Here is a 17,010-nt window from a genome sequence, read left to right as displayed (position 1 = left end):
AACATTTGTGTGTACTGATGAAAGAGGTAAACTAACCTTGAGGATTTGTTGGAGAGTTATAATTGTAAGTCCTAGCTGGAATCAGAATAGAATATGGGATTGACTTTCGAGATATCCTTGCCAATGTCCTTGTTGTTTTCCTTATCCCCCCTGCAACAGCTGCTGGGAGTTGATCTAATGAATCCTCATGACAGCTAAGCTGCTCTGCTCCCAAACATTCTTTAAATTGTTAGGGTGACTACAATAGTTTTCGGTTTATTTAATTTTACATACCGGCAAGACATATTTTATGCATCACTCATGTTCCTTAAACTATGCTAAATTTCCTTCAAGCATTATTTGAACAGTTTAAAGAAAGTGTCATTTTGCAGATAAAGAACCTAAGTATATATATATTATATTAAAATGAAATCTCACTCATTATCTATAAAAATCCGCTCTTGCCTTCCAAGACATATTTTATACACCTCTGAGCAACATATACTCATCATTCCCAGCTCTTCTTTAAGAGGCTGCGTTAAGAGTTTATGGAGCTTTTAGAAGGAGTTATTATACCTAAAGTATGGGTCCTTCCAAGCCAAATCAATTACTCAGACAGAGGACCATCTTCCACTTTTTTTTTCAAATTTGGCACATACTTTAATATTAGTTAAAAAAGCAAACATCAAAATTTACAGACTTTTTGTCCTCTGCTTCAAGATTTAGAGACTTCCAAAGTTTGGGCCTCAAGCCACCTACCCTATTTTTAAATCGCTGTATTTTGAATGTTTTTGGAATGCATTTTTTATTCTTTTGTTGTATTTTACTGTAATTAAATAACGAATAAAAAAGATGAAAGAGCACACGCATCAACCGTTTTTTCTTTTCTAATCGCTATACATATTTTTTTCTTTACACAAATCCCTTTTTTAGTGATTACTTTATAACTATTGTTTTTTCTTCAAAAATAATGATCGGAGCTTTGGTAAATACAAAAATCTTTTCAGGAAGCAATTACAAGAACAGTGCGATCTTCAAATTTAATTTTTTTTCTAATCCCCTTCCAATGGACTCATTTGAAGGATGGATACAACGCTAGTTTTAATGACTTTTAAGTAATTTTCTGTCTAAGATAGAAAGGTTTATTATATATTAAACACATTTGTCTATAAAAACTATGTTATATTTGTTTATCTAAAAAGGAAAACAAGAATTCAATTTGGTATAACAACGATCATTAATTATAATATTTTGTAAGTATTTGATAATAATATCTTTGGTTGTAATTATGTAATTATTCAATATATATGTTTGTTTGTTTTTACAACAAGAAATAGATAGATTTAATTATATATAGATATGCAATTAAATGAATGTTATAATATGAGCCGTGTCTAAGAAACACATGGTCAAATCAGTACATAGTTTATTTAAAACATGCGTCTTCATGATATGATACAGTGGCACAGGAAACATAGGGGCAAGGGACGTCACTTTTTTTTAGAACAAGTGTAATATTTATATAATTAAATTGTAAGGTTGCGTGACGTGTGACGTCACCATTATATAATTTAGCCCTCACACACTTGCAAATGCATCCCGGGACCGCTGATATGATATGTGACGTAGTAAGGACACTGAGTAGAGCATCAAGTTGACGATAATGGTGATGATATGTGGCAGTAGACGTTTGAGTACATAGTTTAGTATTATTCAAAACAAAAAGTCTTGATATCTTAAAAAAAAAAAAAAATGAACAAGTCCGTGTATAGATGACTCCAACCACCTCAAATGTTTGGATTTTTTTCATTCTGGAAATAAAGGTAAATATGAGTTAGTATTATCAATACATAAGAAAACATATTAAAAAATGAGATACCAACTAGTTAAAATTAAAAATAAATTTCCTGGCCACATGAGGGGAAAGTGGCAGGGGATTGTGGTCCCTACTTGCCATGCACATTTAAAGGGACGGACGTCTATATAAATAAAGATAATTTGGTATATATGTATGTCTGTTTGTCGAAGCCTCATTTTTGAATGTGCGCTTAATATTATATCTTGGAACTTAGAAGTAATCATAACTTGATCTAACTACTAACAAATTACGAGGATCGTTTGAAAAGTCCGATAGATGGCACTACTGGCGTACATCGAGGTTATGTTTAGTTAATAACATCTCTTGGAAGAACAGACAACAACTTTCACCCAGATCGATTTATGTCTTTCTGTTTGCCATTTATTTGAATCGAGGAATCGGCAGAAAGATTATGGCGACTGTCTTTTGGATTTGCAAGGAATAATCCTCATCGACTATCTGGAAAAGGGTAAAACTATTACAAATGCATATTATTCATCGTTATTGGACCGTTTGAAAAGTGAGTAGCAAGAGAAACGCCCACAATTGGCCAACATAAAAGTCCTTTTCCATCACGCCAATGCACCAGCTCACACCTCATCAGTTGTGGTTGCAAAATTAATGGAAATAGGATTCCAACTCGAGATGCCCACAAAACAAATATTCTCACGCACCTTCATTCTTCTGTCATCCATCACTATATCATGGATTTTATCAATTATTTATGGAGTAGTAACCTCAACAGTGCGTCCAGAACGTTCAGCATCACTTGTGCCCCTATGGCACTCTGAAAATTTTGAAACCCCTTATAAACTGTTTTAATCGGAGGTGCAGAGTCTTCATAATGTTCTACAAGCTTCTTTTTAGTCTCCTGAGGCGTTTTATCAACACAATAAATTATTTTTCGTCCACTTTTTCTATTCAAACAAATGCCAAACAGGCAGAAATAGAACAATCTGGCTGAAAGTTGCTGTGTGTTCTTCCAAGAGATGCTACTAACTAAACATAATCTCTCGGACTTTGTACGGACTTTTCAAACGAATAATTGCAAATTATTCGTTTGAAAAAAACCAAAAAATAGAGAAAAATCGGGATTTCGAAAATTAAAAAAAAACCCAAACTATATCCGAAATTTATTTGAGTTTAGAATTTCTGTTTTCCCCTTTATTTAAACGCTCCTCGCAGTTAAACTAATCAATTGTCATGATAGCTCAGCTGGTCTCCTCCCAAACACTCTTCCTATTGTCAGGATTACCATGAAGAATATTTCAGAATGTTTACCATTGAATAACCGTATCATTGAGCTCAAAAATATAATCAGATAACAGTTAATATAATTGTAACAAGTATGACATTAGACGAGTGCAATACTTTTTGTAGTTGCAACATGCACCGGTGGTTTTATTTTCCAAAGCTGCTATCAGTGTTTTTTTTTTCATTTTTGAAGAGGGAACATCTAAGTTTAAAGTGCGTGAGCTCATGGATAATAGAGAATAACAAGGATGATTTGTTGGGGAGCTATAAGGGTAAGTCTACTTGCAGCTGATTTAATCAAACGTCTTGACAGTTGAGCTCTTCTCCAAAACAATCTGCAAATTGTTAGGGTGATCAAATTAATTTTCGTTTAGTATACGGGCAGATTATATTATTTCCAATATGAGGATAAATATATTCAGTTACTAGAATGTACGCTTGCCGGATTTAAATTTTTTTTCACATCCCTACTATATACTATTATTTTTTAGAATACTAAGTGTCATAACAACTTATTCTTCATTTTTAGAATACTGGAAAATTATATTACTTTCATCAATGATAATTACTTCTAATGGCAAAGATGGGATGAAGAATATAAAGTTTATGGAGAAGTTAACTTCCTTTCCTATAATATACAATTATATAGAAAACTGGATTGAACATTTATTTGTGCCCATAAAAGACTTGAGGACAGAACCTGTCATATGAATTAATAAAAGTATTGAGGGGTTACGTGTGAGTGCCGCATTAAAAAACTGGGATTTCTTGGGAGTTATCTTCTATGTTAATAAATTAAAAATTGTCTTTTAGCCGACGCATAATTATTCCAGGCAATGCCGATATCTACAGCTAGTAATTGGTAAAGAGGGCATGTGAGCAAAGAAAAACTTAGTATATCAATTAAAAAAAGGAAAAACTGTTGATGCGTGTGCTCTTTCTTCTTTTTGTGTTCATTATTAACTAAGTCGTGGACGTGTTAACATCTCCCTCTAAAAGAAGAATTCTCGCCTATCTTTGGTGTAAATAGATTTAAAAATGCACAATTAAACAAATATATATGGATTTAAATATAATTATAATATTATCACTCTACTAATGCTATTTTAAATGTAGTAGGTTTTTCTCCTTATAGAAGTAATTCATCCCCTCCCCCATCATACAACACTCAGCTGATATGAGTCAGGCTTTCATTCATTATTAGTACCCTATGCCTTCTCCTCGCGCTCTTACAAAAAACCCATCTCTTGTAACAAGTAAGAGTATTCATATTTTTCTCTGACCTACAACATATACTTTTTTTTAAACTAACGCTCACCGCAATTTATCCAATATTCCCATCCCTATTTATAATACAATATATATACAACTTATAAATACTTTGGCAGGGAAGAATCTTAAAAATATTTATTTATTTAGTTAGTTAGTTATAAGTATGTATTATAAAGATACATGGATAGTATTCAAGGTGTGCCAAATTTTATTTAATTAAAAAAGTTAGTTCCTCACTTTATATGTATATTAATAGGTATACACATTTAATAGAATATAAAAGTAAACTCTGGAGAATAAAATTTGAATTATAATTTGATGAACAACCTTTCTTTCTTTCTCTCTTTCCTTCTGTCTTCTTCAATTTTTATATGAATGTATGTACTACATATATCAATGTGGATAAGATAATAAGAATTGTATAATTCTATAACTTTGTGTCTTCCTTTTCCATCCCCCCCCCAATTTTCTTAGTTCTTCTTCTTCAACTCTCCCCTCCTTAACCCCCTCATTCAATTTAAAATGCCATAAGCATTCCAGAAGTATGTGGATTGTAGTAAGCACGTATAAATGTATCCAAACAAACTGGGTGTTGCAGGGATATTAAGAACCTCCTATTCAACCTTATAACAAGAGGTTGTGTGATCCAAATCAAAGCTTGTTTATGTTCATTTTTCTGTCTCACACGTCACTGAGCACAGGATTAAAGCGAGCTCAGAAAGAGATGTCTGGATCTTGATCTCTGGACTTCTCCAAGCGGGAGTCACTCCTGCATATATTTCTTACCAGTGATGTAAATCATGTTAATTCTGTAGGTGGCCTGTTTTTTTAAGAATTGGTAATCTGAAGAATGAATTTCCTTTTTCTCATCTGCTGTCATTATTATGTTACTCCTGAGTGGTGAATTCCTTTCCTACTACATTCAATTGTATTCAAAACCGGATATAAGATTCCTGTGTGCTCATAAAAGACGGAGGACTAATCCTAACGATTTGTTGCAGTTATAATAGTAAGTCCTTTGTTGGTCTCGGAATAGAATTGAGGATCCTTTTTTATTTCCTTCTCTCCTTCCTCCCTTGTCACAACTGATAAAACGTCATGAAGATTATTCTACGCATTGAAAACAGGATTTTCATCACTATTTATGAACAGCTCAAGGTGTCCAAAAACACAGTCTACAGCGTCTTTCTCTTCGGTGAGAATGAAGAGGAAGCTCTCAGTTCAAAACTAGCAATGATTACCAGGAAGAAAAAAAAAAAACCTTCTGCCCATGTTGATGCCTCCTCCCTTCAGCCCTGACTTGAACACGCTTGAGTTTACTTTCTGGTCCAACGCTGAGTTAAGGGCCTCCTTCAATGAGCCCTTGTAGGTATGAGCGAGATACTATCCGTAATGTATGTGCAGTCTTTTGACGCCATCTGAAAGCTATCATTGCTACCAAGGGCGATCCCATTTTGAAATAATGGTGGAGTGTTTGTGAAGAAAACGAAAGAAAAAAAAGCTTTACTTCTACTTATTGGTTGTAAAAATAACGTTTATATTATAAATTATAATCGAAAAAGTATCATAATTTCCATGGAACACCCCGTATATTTTCCAGTTGCGAGATAATAGATTGAGTTGTCACAATCATAAAATTGTTGACTGATTAAAACCTGTCAACTTGTGTTTCTTTTGGGAATCTAGGTATTCCATTTTCTCGGGATTTTCGGGTTTTGATACCTAAGGGAAATTACTGGGAAGTATGTATTTCATTTCTGCATTTCATTATTGCATATTATAAGCTTTATTTCATTAAATATAATCCACCAAAAATTAGTTTATATTTAATTTAAGGAAGTAATATTTCATTTTTTTATTGCAGTTTCGGATCAGATTACAGGTGTCTAAAAAGCAGCACCGATATGCTCAAAAAAACAATTTGGGCAATATCTGTGAATATGATAAAAATGAAGAACATATGAATTGTGAGTTGAAAAAAAAAAAAAAAAAAAAAAAATATGAGTAAAGTATTATAAAATATGACCTCCCCGTATGTAAAAATAAAAGAACTCGAATAATGATATAGTAACCCTGATAATTTGAATTATTAGATACAATCAATCATCCACTAGAAGAATGAGATAAACACAAGTACTTCTTCGTATCAAGTAACCACATATGTAGACGGAAAATACTTCTTTACCGATCCTCAATTCTACACTAACTCCAACGAAGACGTATACTTTATAACTCTCCAACAAATCCTCAGTATTACGATCCGTATACGATTGAATAAATAATGATAAGATCTTTGTAAAATAATAAAAACACCATTCAAATTACTAACTTGAAAAAATGCTCGCACGTGTTAAGGTTATATAGTTAATACTCACCTAAAAGGAATGATGGAGTCTTAAAATATAAAAATATATGCTTAAATTTAACAGTATCTATTATTAATTTCCCGGGTTCCTATGATTTAATTTTTTCCTCCGGGATCCTACTCAAAAACAATTTCTCCGAAAATGAGTAACCCCACTGTCAACCAATAACGTCGTAAAAGTATATAATATGTATGTATCAGATATGAATGTGTGACTGTCAGCAAAAATATTTATGTACACTCAACGACACTATCTACCAACAATATTGTATAGTATAAATCCTCAAGATTAAAAGAGCTCATCACGTCATCATCATCTCCCTATCCGTTCCCCAAAGCAATGAATACAAAGGTCCCTTTTGTGAACTGTTGGGGAAATAATATACCTACATACATACGAAGAAAAATGTTACTTTAAATTGAAAATATAAGGGATGTACAAACGGTTCCTAAACTTTAATGTCTCAATCAATCTTTAATTTTAACTGGAAGCGTGTAATTTTTCAACGAATGTAAGTAAATACCTAACTTTTAAAATTTTGTTATCTTCCATTTTTCTATAGATTTTAATAGCCATTTAAGAAAATATGGATATTCTATAATAATTTACCCAAGTCTTTCCTGCCGATGAAAATTATGCCACTCTGACACGACATTGCCTTGCTTCCATACCAAAAAACGAGATTTTATGCGTATAATTTTTAGTTCTGTTTGTTGTATGTGTTCTTGAGCCTCTAACGACACATCATGGGCCCAAAGTGCCCCCATCATTTCAATTCATTTGGATGGGAAGAGCTGTAAAGCTATTACCAAGGCCCTGAAATACCTCAATGTGTCCATTTCATCGGTTCAATACAGGATCAATCTGTGATAGGAGTGTGGATGACAGGCGCCTAAAAGTGGTCGCCCAAGGTCCATGACGACACCCAGGTTGATCGGGCCGTATCCTTTACAAAAGTGGCAGCTTCTCAGAGAAGCCAAAATGACCGAGAAATGGACCCGGGTTGAAGTGTTTCAGAAATTCCTCAGTTCTTGTTCACACATTTTAATTATATAGGCAGATGATAATATCTTCACAGTTGAGCTGGCTTACAATAGCCACAGCGACTAAGCGCAGGGTCGAATAATCGAAGACATTCGTATACCGTATTCAGGGGCCAAAAGCTGGACTCGGTGATGGTATGAACAGGCGTTATCTCCTGTCGGATGATGACCCCCTTGATCTTCATTCCCAAGGGTGTGAAGATCAATCAACGTCTCTATCTGGACACCTTACAGTCCCAAATCCTTTCCTGGATCCATGAACAGCAATGGCAAGAATCTTACTGCTTCCAGCAGGACAGAACACCTTCACATACTGCAAAGTCTCTGCAAGAGTGGTGCCAACCCACTTTCAAGTACTTTTGGAGCAAGGGCATGTAGCCCCTTCTTCTCCAGATCTCCAGGTAATGGGCTTATCCATATTGTCTATTGAGGTTAGTCTGACTTCCTACCGGAGTGTCGACGACTTGAAGGCTGCCAAGGTTTCCGCATGGGACAACTTGTCGGAGGATAGCATCCGTACAGTGTGTAAGCAGTTCCAGTGAGTCTGAGAGCCGTAGTGTCCGCAAATGTGGCCATGTAGAATGAACTGGCACTCATTTTGAAGGAAATTTTTACGCTGATGTCAATGGTGTCAAAATATGTTTCCAGAAATAAATACTTGTATACTTTCTTGGATGTTGAAGGTATTCTAAGACTTATGGGGCACCCTCCTGTATTGGATAAAAACAGGGAAAATGCAAATTATTGAGCACGTCTTAGACCCCTGAAATAATTAAAAACAAAGTAGTACCAGTCTGATTAAAAAAGAAAACAGAAAAGTTTACGACATAATCAAAACCGAACTATATAAGTTCTTAGGAATAATAGGTAGGACTGAACTGGACCGGATCAAGACTGGAACGGAACATACCAAGACTGACCTGGAAGCTCTGTTCCAAATAAGAACCGACATAACAGTATTTAGAACGATACAAGAGGCTTAAGAACGGCCAATTTAAATACAAAAATCCCATTTTTCCGAACTAAAATGATTTGTACCTAACTAATAATGACTTGAGAGGCCTTCAACTTTTTCAAAGTCAGTTTTCTTGATTGTCCCAAGTGGAAAAGGTCTTTATGTAGGGGAAAAAAGTATTAACCCAAACAGTATGTAATATATAACTTTTAATATCTTATATATTTTTAAAAAAGTATGAAAAAGCGTTTTTAAAAGTTGTAATAAAATTTAATACATTTTTTAATACAACTGTATAATATATGCTTATTAGGGTGAAGTTAGTGCCCAGCAATTTCTTATATTTTTACGGATAGCAATTCATTTATGTTTGGTACTACTTTGTAGAGTGTTAATGAACACAACTGCGGAGCTTTATTGAAATATAGATTAATACTAGCGATACTATACGGCATTGTACGGAGTTATTTGGTGCCGACGATGATATTAAAGTTGTTCTAGTAATATAGAAGATAATTAGTCATGTAAATCCTGTGTATTTCTTAGTTGGTCCGTATTTTTGGAATTGGTAATTCCTCAGTAGTTGTCATTATAATTACATTCCTGAATATTGAACTTCCTATTCTTCACCATTCAATTATATTCAAAACATGATTGAACATTCGTGTGGGCTCATAAAAGACTCTGAGGATTTGTTGCGGAGTTATGACTGAAGCCCTTGTTGGACTCAGAGTAGAATTGGGGATCGCCATCGGAGGTATTCTTGCCAATGTCCTTGTTTATTTCCTTCTCCCTCTCCTCCCTGGTCGCAGCTGATATAATGAAACGGAATGACTCCAAAACGTTCTTCAAATTGACAGGATAGCAATGCCGATTATTCGGGTTTTTTTTTAACATGCTCAAAATACACAAGATTTTCATCACTAAAGATAACTGCCCAAGAAACTATAATTAAAACTCTCTCCGTCTTTCATGAGCACACTCACATGTAGTGACTTAATTTGTAGATGTTCGGTCATCAAAAAAGAAAAAAACAGCTTGTAAAAATATAAAAAACATTGTTCAGATTGCAAACTGCCAAAAAACTAACATGCAAAAATATTCTAGCAGTAGTACCCGGCATTGCAAATAGTGACTATTCGGTGTCGACGAACAGACACACTTTGCTTTAATAATATAGAATTGCTTGATTCATATAGAAGATAATTTCCCAAAAGTTCCTCAGTGTTACTCTCCGAGTTTTTATGAGTATATTAACACATAGAAGCTGTGGGAGCTCGGATACAAAGTTCTTATGCATTCACCCTACAGTCCGAACTTAGTACCAAGTGACTTCCACCGGTTCTTGTCTATGGTCAACGCGCTTGGTGGTACAAATTCGGCCTCAATATGGTCCTGTGAAATTTGTAGTCCGAGTTTTTTCCTCATAGGGACAAGTGATCAACGAGAAGGGCATTCATAAGTTTAATCCTCGTCGCCAACAAGTTATCAAAATGAACAGAGCATACTTGGCTTAAACCAGATAATCGTGCCACTACTTATAAAGCATTGAAATAAAGTGAAAAATGCAAAATTACTTTTTCTCTAACCTCCTATAGATTATGAAATAATAAGGTCTAGCTTATAGATCACAAATCCGTATTATTCAAGGATTGAATTAAATCTCATTAACCTTTTCATAGCCCTGCCTTGTCTAAAATGTATCCTTGAATGCACGAGTAATTATAAAAAGGGAGTACTTTAGGATGCAGTACGCTCCCTGGATAAACTTTGCTTACACACGCTCGTTGACACATCACATTTATATTTTATAAAAGGTTCTTTTCCTTTTTTTCTAAATATGACACGTTCTTAAAATTTAGCACGGGCTGGACTGAACGTTAGAATTTTAGGGACAATACACAGTATAATGAAATAAAGGTTTAACTTGTTTACTAGGAATTCTAGAAACATGGAATGATCAAATACACAGCTTAGTTTGTTTTATATTTTTCTCCTCATAAAGGATGGAGCTTGAGCCTTGACCCATCTTTTCCTTCTTTGATCCAATCAGTTGAGTATTCTTTTTATAGGGGCGTCTGCAGGATTATATATTTTTTTTCGAAGGAGTCTTGGTTTTTTGAATTTAAAATCCAAAAATTACGTTTTTTTGGGGGAAAAAAAATCAAAATCAAAAAAAATTCATTTTTTGAAAAAAAAATTCAAATTATCAAAAAAATTTCCAAATAATATTTTTCAAAAATAAAATGATTTGAATAGAAAAAATTATTTTTTTTGAAAAAAAATCAAAAAAAAATTCAAATATTAAATTTTTTTTTTAAAAAGCTTTCAAAAAGTTAAATTTTTGGAAAAAACTATTAAAAAAAAAAAATTTCTAAATATTAAATTTTTTGGAGAAAAATTTCAAAAAACAACATAGTTGAATAGAAAAACTTATTTTTTTTAATTATTGGAAAAAACAATCTAATTTTTAAAAGGAAATTTTTGACGTTATTTTTGTCTATCCTTTATAGTGATTTATTATTTATCTGGTTGATATTGTGTGTGCGTATAAAAGTATTGATTTCTTAGTTGGGTTAATTAATTAATTAAAAAAAAAAAATTGGAAATTTAAATGTTTTGGAAACAAACATCATATATGAATTTTTTTGGAAAAAAAAAAAAAAAATCATAGCTATTGTCTAAGAGTTGAATTTTTTATAGATAAATTTCAGAAATCCAGAGCTGTTCAGAAAAGACTGAAATCTTTCGTAAAAAAGTTTCAAAAGTTCAAAGTTATTCACAGACAATTAAAATTTTGGAAAAAAAGGAAATTTTTATTAAATGGCAAATATTAAATTTTCTAGTAAGAATCCGAAATTCCTTAATTTAGCTGATGGGGATACATCCCCCCCCCAGCCCTTTCCCTGCGGAAACCCCTGTTGTATCTCGAATTCCATGATCAGTCTCACCCTAATGTACATTTTTGTATAAAACGAGGCTTGCTTTTCATTTTCTTTGTAATAAATAATACCATTATTTATGTACATATGATTTACATAAGTACATATGTTCTATGTTTGTGTTTTCACTTTAAAGTAACAATTCTGTATGTTCAAGTAGATGTTTCTAAATGTACATAGTATATTGGTTATAATTTGTAAATCTTGCAGGTGGATGAATTAATTCTGAAAAACGATGTTTTTTGATGGAATCAAGGAAGAAGAACTAAGGAAACGCATTTATGATATGTTTCAATACTATATTTCGCTATATTTTTTAATTAAGATGTCCTCTTCACAAGCAATAACAGCCTGTACACGCGCTTAAAAGATTGACAGCTTTTGACGATAAAAGTACCACACTATCATGATAACAGCTCAGAGCAAAGCCAAAATGTGGATGAGAGGTTTGATACACATTATTCTCCAAGACACCTCAAACTGCAAAGTTTAGGGGACTGATGTCAGAAGTCGTCCGTATTGTTGGTGCAGTTTTGAAGTGTTGGTTCTTCTTGGCTGTATGAGGCTGTAATGGACTTTTGATGTTCTTTAAAGTCGGCATGGTCTCTGCAAGCTTCTAGTGACACCGGCACGAAGGAAATCCTACACACTTGGCTTTTTTTGTTGTTGCTCCGGCATGGGATGAAAACAAAACTATAAGTGTATAAGTGTTTCGAAGACTCCCTTAGAAATTGCTGAATTTTCATCACTTAAATGGAGAAAATAATTTGACTTCAATAATATTTAAAGTAGATAAATTCTAACTCTTTCACCCAGTTTTTTTTTTCAATCCGTTGCTTCGTTTAATCGAATTTTTGCTGGGAAATAAGACTTCTCAAGGTAGCCTTCAAAATAATTAATTAAGTGTAATGAATCAACTAAAAGATATAATGGACGTTAATAAATTTATTCATCTAGTATTTTGTAAAGTTCCTAACCAATTTGTTGAAACAAAGTACATGAATTTTAACCCGACATTAGCAACATCAATCTTTATTACTGTGCAACTTGAAAATACTTTGTCTTAATTTTTAATCTCTCTTTTTTCTTTTTTAATAATTATTATTTATTGTCTGGAGGAAAATTATTTACTCGAGTTTCATATTATAAAATTCAATTGCAGGTATTTAAAGTATCATCTTTTGCACAATACTGTACTCTGTAATTCCTGAAAATTTCATTCAATTCTCTTGATGTTTAATAAAATTGTCTTTTTTTATTGGAATATCATATTTCATTAGATCACAGATCTTCCGATCAATCATTTGTGCTATATATTAAAAACTTGAAAACGAATTATAAGGTTAAATAAAAATTAAAAGTCTAATTAATATAACAAACTTATCAAAATAAAAATAACATATACTAAACAAAATCCATTTGCGGAAAAATGCATTTACATAAACTTATAGGAAATTAAAATTCAAAAATAATAAATCTACATTATCATATTAAAAACACTATAAATTTAAGGATTTAACTCCCTTCAAAGGCCTCAAAAAGTACTGAATTATCCAAAATTTCTTTGGAAGCATACAACATCCCCCCCCCCCACTGTTAGGCTCACTTTGCTCGCTAACCACCCACCCATTTCTTATGTAACAGCACCCCCCTGAATGATAGTCTCCAGCTGCCACCACTGGTCCTCACTCTGTAGTTACATAAGTTGTATAATTTAAAATGTTAACTTTTCTTTAAACTTGTAGAGAAAACAGTGGTTAAGGGTCTGGGTCCAGATTATTCAAAGTGTAACAACTAACTAATGAGATTTTTGACTCACATTAATCATAAGTTACTAAACATCAGTAACGAAATTAGGAACGCAACCTCCTTAGTATCACCTTGGAAGTAGCATCATTTTATAAATATATAATTGTTATTCTACTCACTTGAAGATAATTGTAAATAAAAAAAGGCAGCAGCATTTTTGCGAGCCGGCTAAATTTTAAAAAACAAAACAAATTTGGCAAAAATGTTAATTTCAAAATTGTATCAAAAAACATTGTTTTTTGTTACAATTTTGACAACAAGATTATAGGTTGTGGGGGGTAGTATTCCCGCCCCCCCCTTAGTCTTTATCAGTTGTTACTTAAATTATTATAACTCTATAACTTACCTATCATGATTAAAAGTAAAAAAGAAGCTGCGTTTCTTCTTCTAATTTGAGGGAGTACGTTTTAATTTTATCTCAGGGGTGGCTCCATTGAGGGCAGATGCTGTTGAGTCTACTTTCTTCTCCGATAAATCCTCACTTTTCGATCCTTCGTAGAATGAAGTTTTGTCTTTGTGTAGTGAGCGATGTCCATCTGATATGTAGGAATCCCAAAAGTTTAAATTTAAGCCTATTACGGAAACAGAGGAAAAGCTTTGTGACTTTATGTAATCATAGAATATATATATATATATATTTTTTTTTTTTTTTTTTTGGGGGTTATAATGATTACTTGGGAGAAAAAAACAATAGTAAATTAATTGTCCAATTTTAGTTGCGAGAAAGGTTGAGTTTAAAGATAGAAAAAAGAAAAGGAACAGTTTGTACAAGTATATTCATTAAAGGAACAGTTTGTACAAGTATATTCATTAAATGAACAGTGTATCCGTACTGTTTTTTTTTTTTTTTTTGTCAACAACAAGTTGTTCATAGAATGAAACAGAGGAATCAGATAGCAAATGTGTGCGTGTTCACTTATCTCAAAGAAATGCACTGATATAATTATACTCCATCAAAAATCCAAGCATTTTATTAAAAAAAATGTCTTTCTGACTATTTTTAATTGGTGAACTAAATTATATTTTATTGATGGCTCATTTGACAAAGAATTCAAGTTTTTAATGGTCGCCGCTTATTCTTCCAAAAAATAAGAAAAAAAAAAGCCCTGGTAGTTATCCAATTTTTTGAACTATAGAATTATTATTTGATAATTATGGAGAATTGTGTACAGCTGGAAAATAACTAATTCTATTTCAACCCATCAACGTTCAGAACACTTATTAGATGAAAAGAAACTGAAACATTGTCAGTTGACAGGAATGTACAATGTTTATTTTTGTGTAAGCGAAGTAAGCCCATGTAACTGTTAGATATTGTTCACCACTCTAGCGGCAAAAAGGCTACTTCTACTTGAACCAATTAATGTCCAGAACATTTATGAGAGGAAGAGAAGCATAAACATTGACAGTTGACAATAAAATAAACCACAAAATTTTGTGTAAGTGATTAATTGAGAAAGAAATTACTTTGGATTCTTTGCTTTTAGAGATATAAAAATTGCTGAATGGAATGACGTAGCCCAATGGACAATGCACTTAGGAGATATTATTCTCTTGAAATCAATGTGCATAGGTTTGCGTCTCAGTCGTTTCTAGGACTTTAAATACAATTCCTAGGTCAGATGGAGTAACTGTGATACTCTAATGTTTACTTATACTAAATCAGTGCAACCCCATCTGATTAATTAAAAGAACACTAAAACAAAAACAAAGCTGGCCGGTATATTGGCTATATTCTAATACGTAACATATATTTCCTAAATTAATATTTACCTGAATCTTTTTGCGAAGAAAGAATATTACTATTGGATGGGAATTCGTCTCCCTCGCAGTATCCCGAGGTACAGTTTCCATCTTCCTCATCCTTGGTGTTTAAAGGATTTTTAAAGACAACAGGATAATACCATGAAGGTGGGGGCGTCGGATACACTCCAGGATGAATACCGTAATGACAAATAGAGGCAGACTCATATGTCTCTTCTCCAGAGCCTTCATATACAGCTTTACCATATGGATCTGGATGTAGAGAGGGATGGTAAAAAATACCCGGGACTGAATAGTGAGAGTGGCCATAACCGTCCATCTGGAAAAAGTTAAACAGTGTTAATTGGGTTAGTACTCCTGAAAATACTCATAAATCATATAAAGGCGTATATATTTGTGGTCTGTCTGTATAGACCTGGGGTCGGCAACCTTTCCCACTTAAAGAGCCATTTGTACCCATTTACCACGAAAAAGAAAACACTTAGAGCCGCAAATACTTTTTGACATGTACGGGTAGTTGCATAAATACGCGGACTAATTTTTAAACGCTTATATCTCGAGGTTCCGTGACCGGAAATAAAAAATTCCAGCACAAGTAACTCGGTAAATCTTTTGGCTTTGTTTTTGTTTTTCTTACTCGCATCAAACAAAGTTGTTTACGATGAATGACGAGGACAAACGTCATATGGTTGCCACTCTCCTCCGCGCCGGCAGGTCTGTCAAGGAGATAATTAAGGACACTGGACTATCCAGGACAACTGTGTTCATGGTCCAGAAGCTTGTCAAGAAGGGTGTTTGGACCGGCAGAACAAGGAAAATCAATGTGGATGATGTGAAGGAGGCCTTCACAAAAACATTTGGCCACATCAATCACCTGATTTGAATCCCCTTGACTACAGTGTGTGGTGGCAAATTGAGAAGAAGGCCTGTACTACCCGCCACCCGAATTTTGACTCATTGAAGGCCAGCGTCAATGAGCAATGGGTAGCCATGGAAGACCATTACATCATGAATATGTGCAAGGCCTTCCGCGGGCGCTTGGAGGGTGTCATAGCAGCTGATGGGGGTTATATTAAGTAATTATAATAAATTTTATACCAGAATAAATTCTCTGTTATATAATTCTCAAAAAAATACGTCATACGAATTTTATTACACATTTAATTATTTGCCACAAATAGTCCGCGTATTTATGCAACTACCAGTATATCATATACATATATGTATAAATTGTTTTAATAATTATACATTCTACTCTTAAAAAGTCAAGTTGAGGATCTCTTTCAAATCAATTAAAAAATTTAATTATACAGGTATTAAACAAAAAATGCTGTTAGCTGTCATCGTTTGGGCATGCATCAGAGGCTTGACCTGAATTTAAAAAAGAATTATTCAAAAAACTGAATTGCTATTGTTTACTGAACCCCATCCATGAGCGGCAGCATCAGGATAAACAAGATGTATACGGCTCCGGAGCCACGGATCATAGATCTCTAGTATAGACCATAGACAAAGTTCATTCTATCTAAAATTCATCCACGGAAAATTCATTCCCACTTTGAAAACATGATATGGTCAAAACAGTTAGTAGTTTTTGTAGAGCTATAAAGCGAAGTCTGGTCTGTCCCCCACTGTACGCGTACTCCCATTTGAGAGCCACTGGTATTGACCATAGAGAAAGAAATACATAAATGGGAAAAGGGATTTCGATTGGCAATTACTATAGAAAAACTAAAGTAGATCCAGTCTGCTGTAGTCAAGAGTAGCC

General features: G+C 33.5%; 1 protein-coding gene across 1 annotated transcript in view; it reads right to left on the bottom strand.

Moving 5' to 3' along the window:
- Positions 1–1,098: 1,098 nt before the first annotated feature.
- The window catches only part of LOC121123287 (roundabout homolog 2), a 165,800-nt gene continuing 149,888 nt past the window's right edge, over positions 1,099–17,010 (bottom strand). The window contains exons 16-18 of the mRNA XM_040718414.2: positions 15,252–15,561; positions 13,825–14,050; positions 1,099–1,790 (exon numbers count right to left, since the gene is read on the bottom strand). Of these exons, the coding sequence (XP_040574348.1) occupies positions 13,866–14,050; positions 15,252–15,561 (495 nt within the window). The 3' untranslated portion in view covers positions 1,099–1,790; positions 13,825–13,865. The remainder of the gene's footprint in view (positions 1,791–13,824; positions 14,051–15,251; positions 15,562–17,010) is intronic.

The sequence above is a fragment of the Lepeophtheirus salmonis genome, chromosome 8 (assembly GCF_016086655.4).
Source record: "Lepeophtheirus salmonis chromosome 8, UVic_Lsal_1.4, whole genome shotgun sequence".
Taxonomy (NCBI): Eukaryota; Metazoa; Arthropoda; class Copepoda; order Siphonostomatoida; family Caligidae; genus Lepeophtheirus; species Lepeophtheirus salmonis.
Note: the sequence above shows the minus strand (reverse complement) of the source record. Positions and strands in the feature narration are given on the sequence as shown.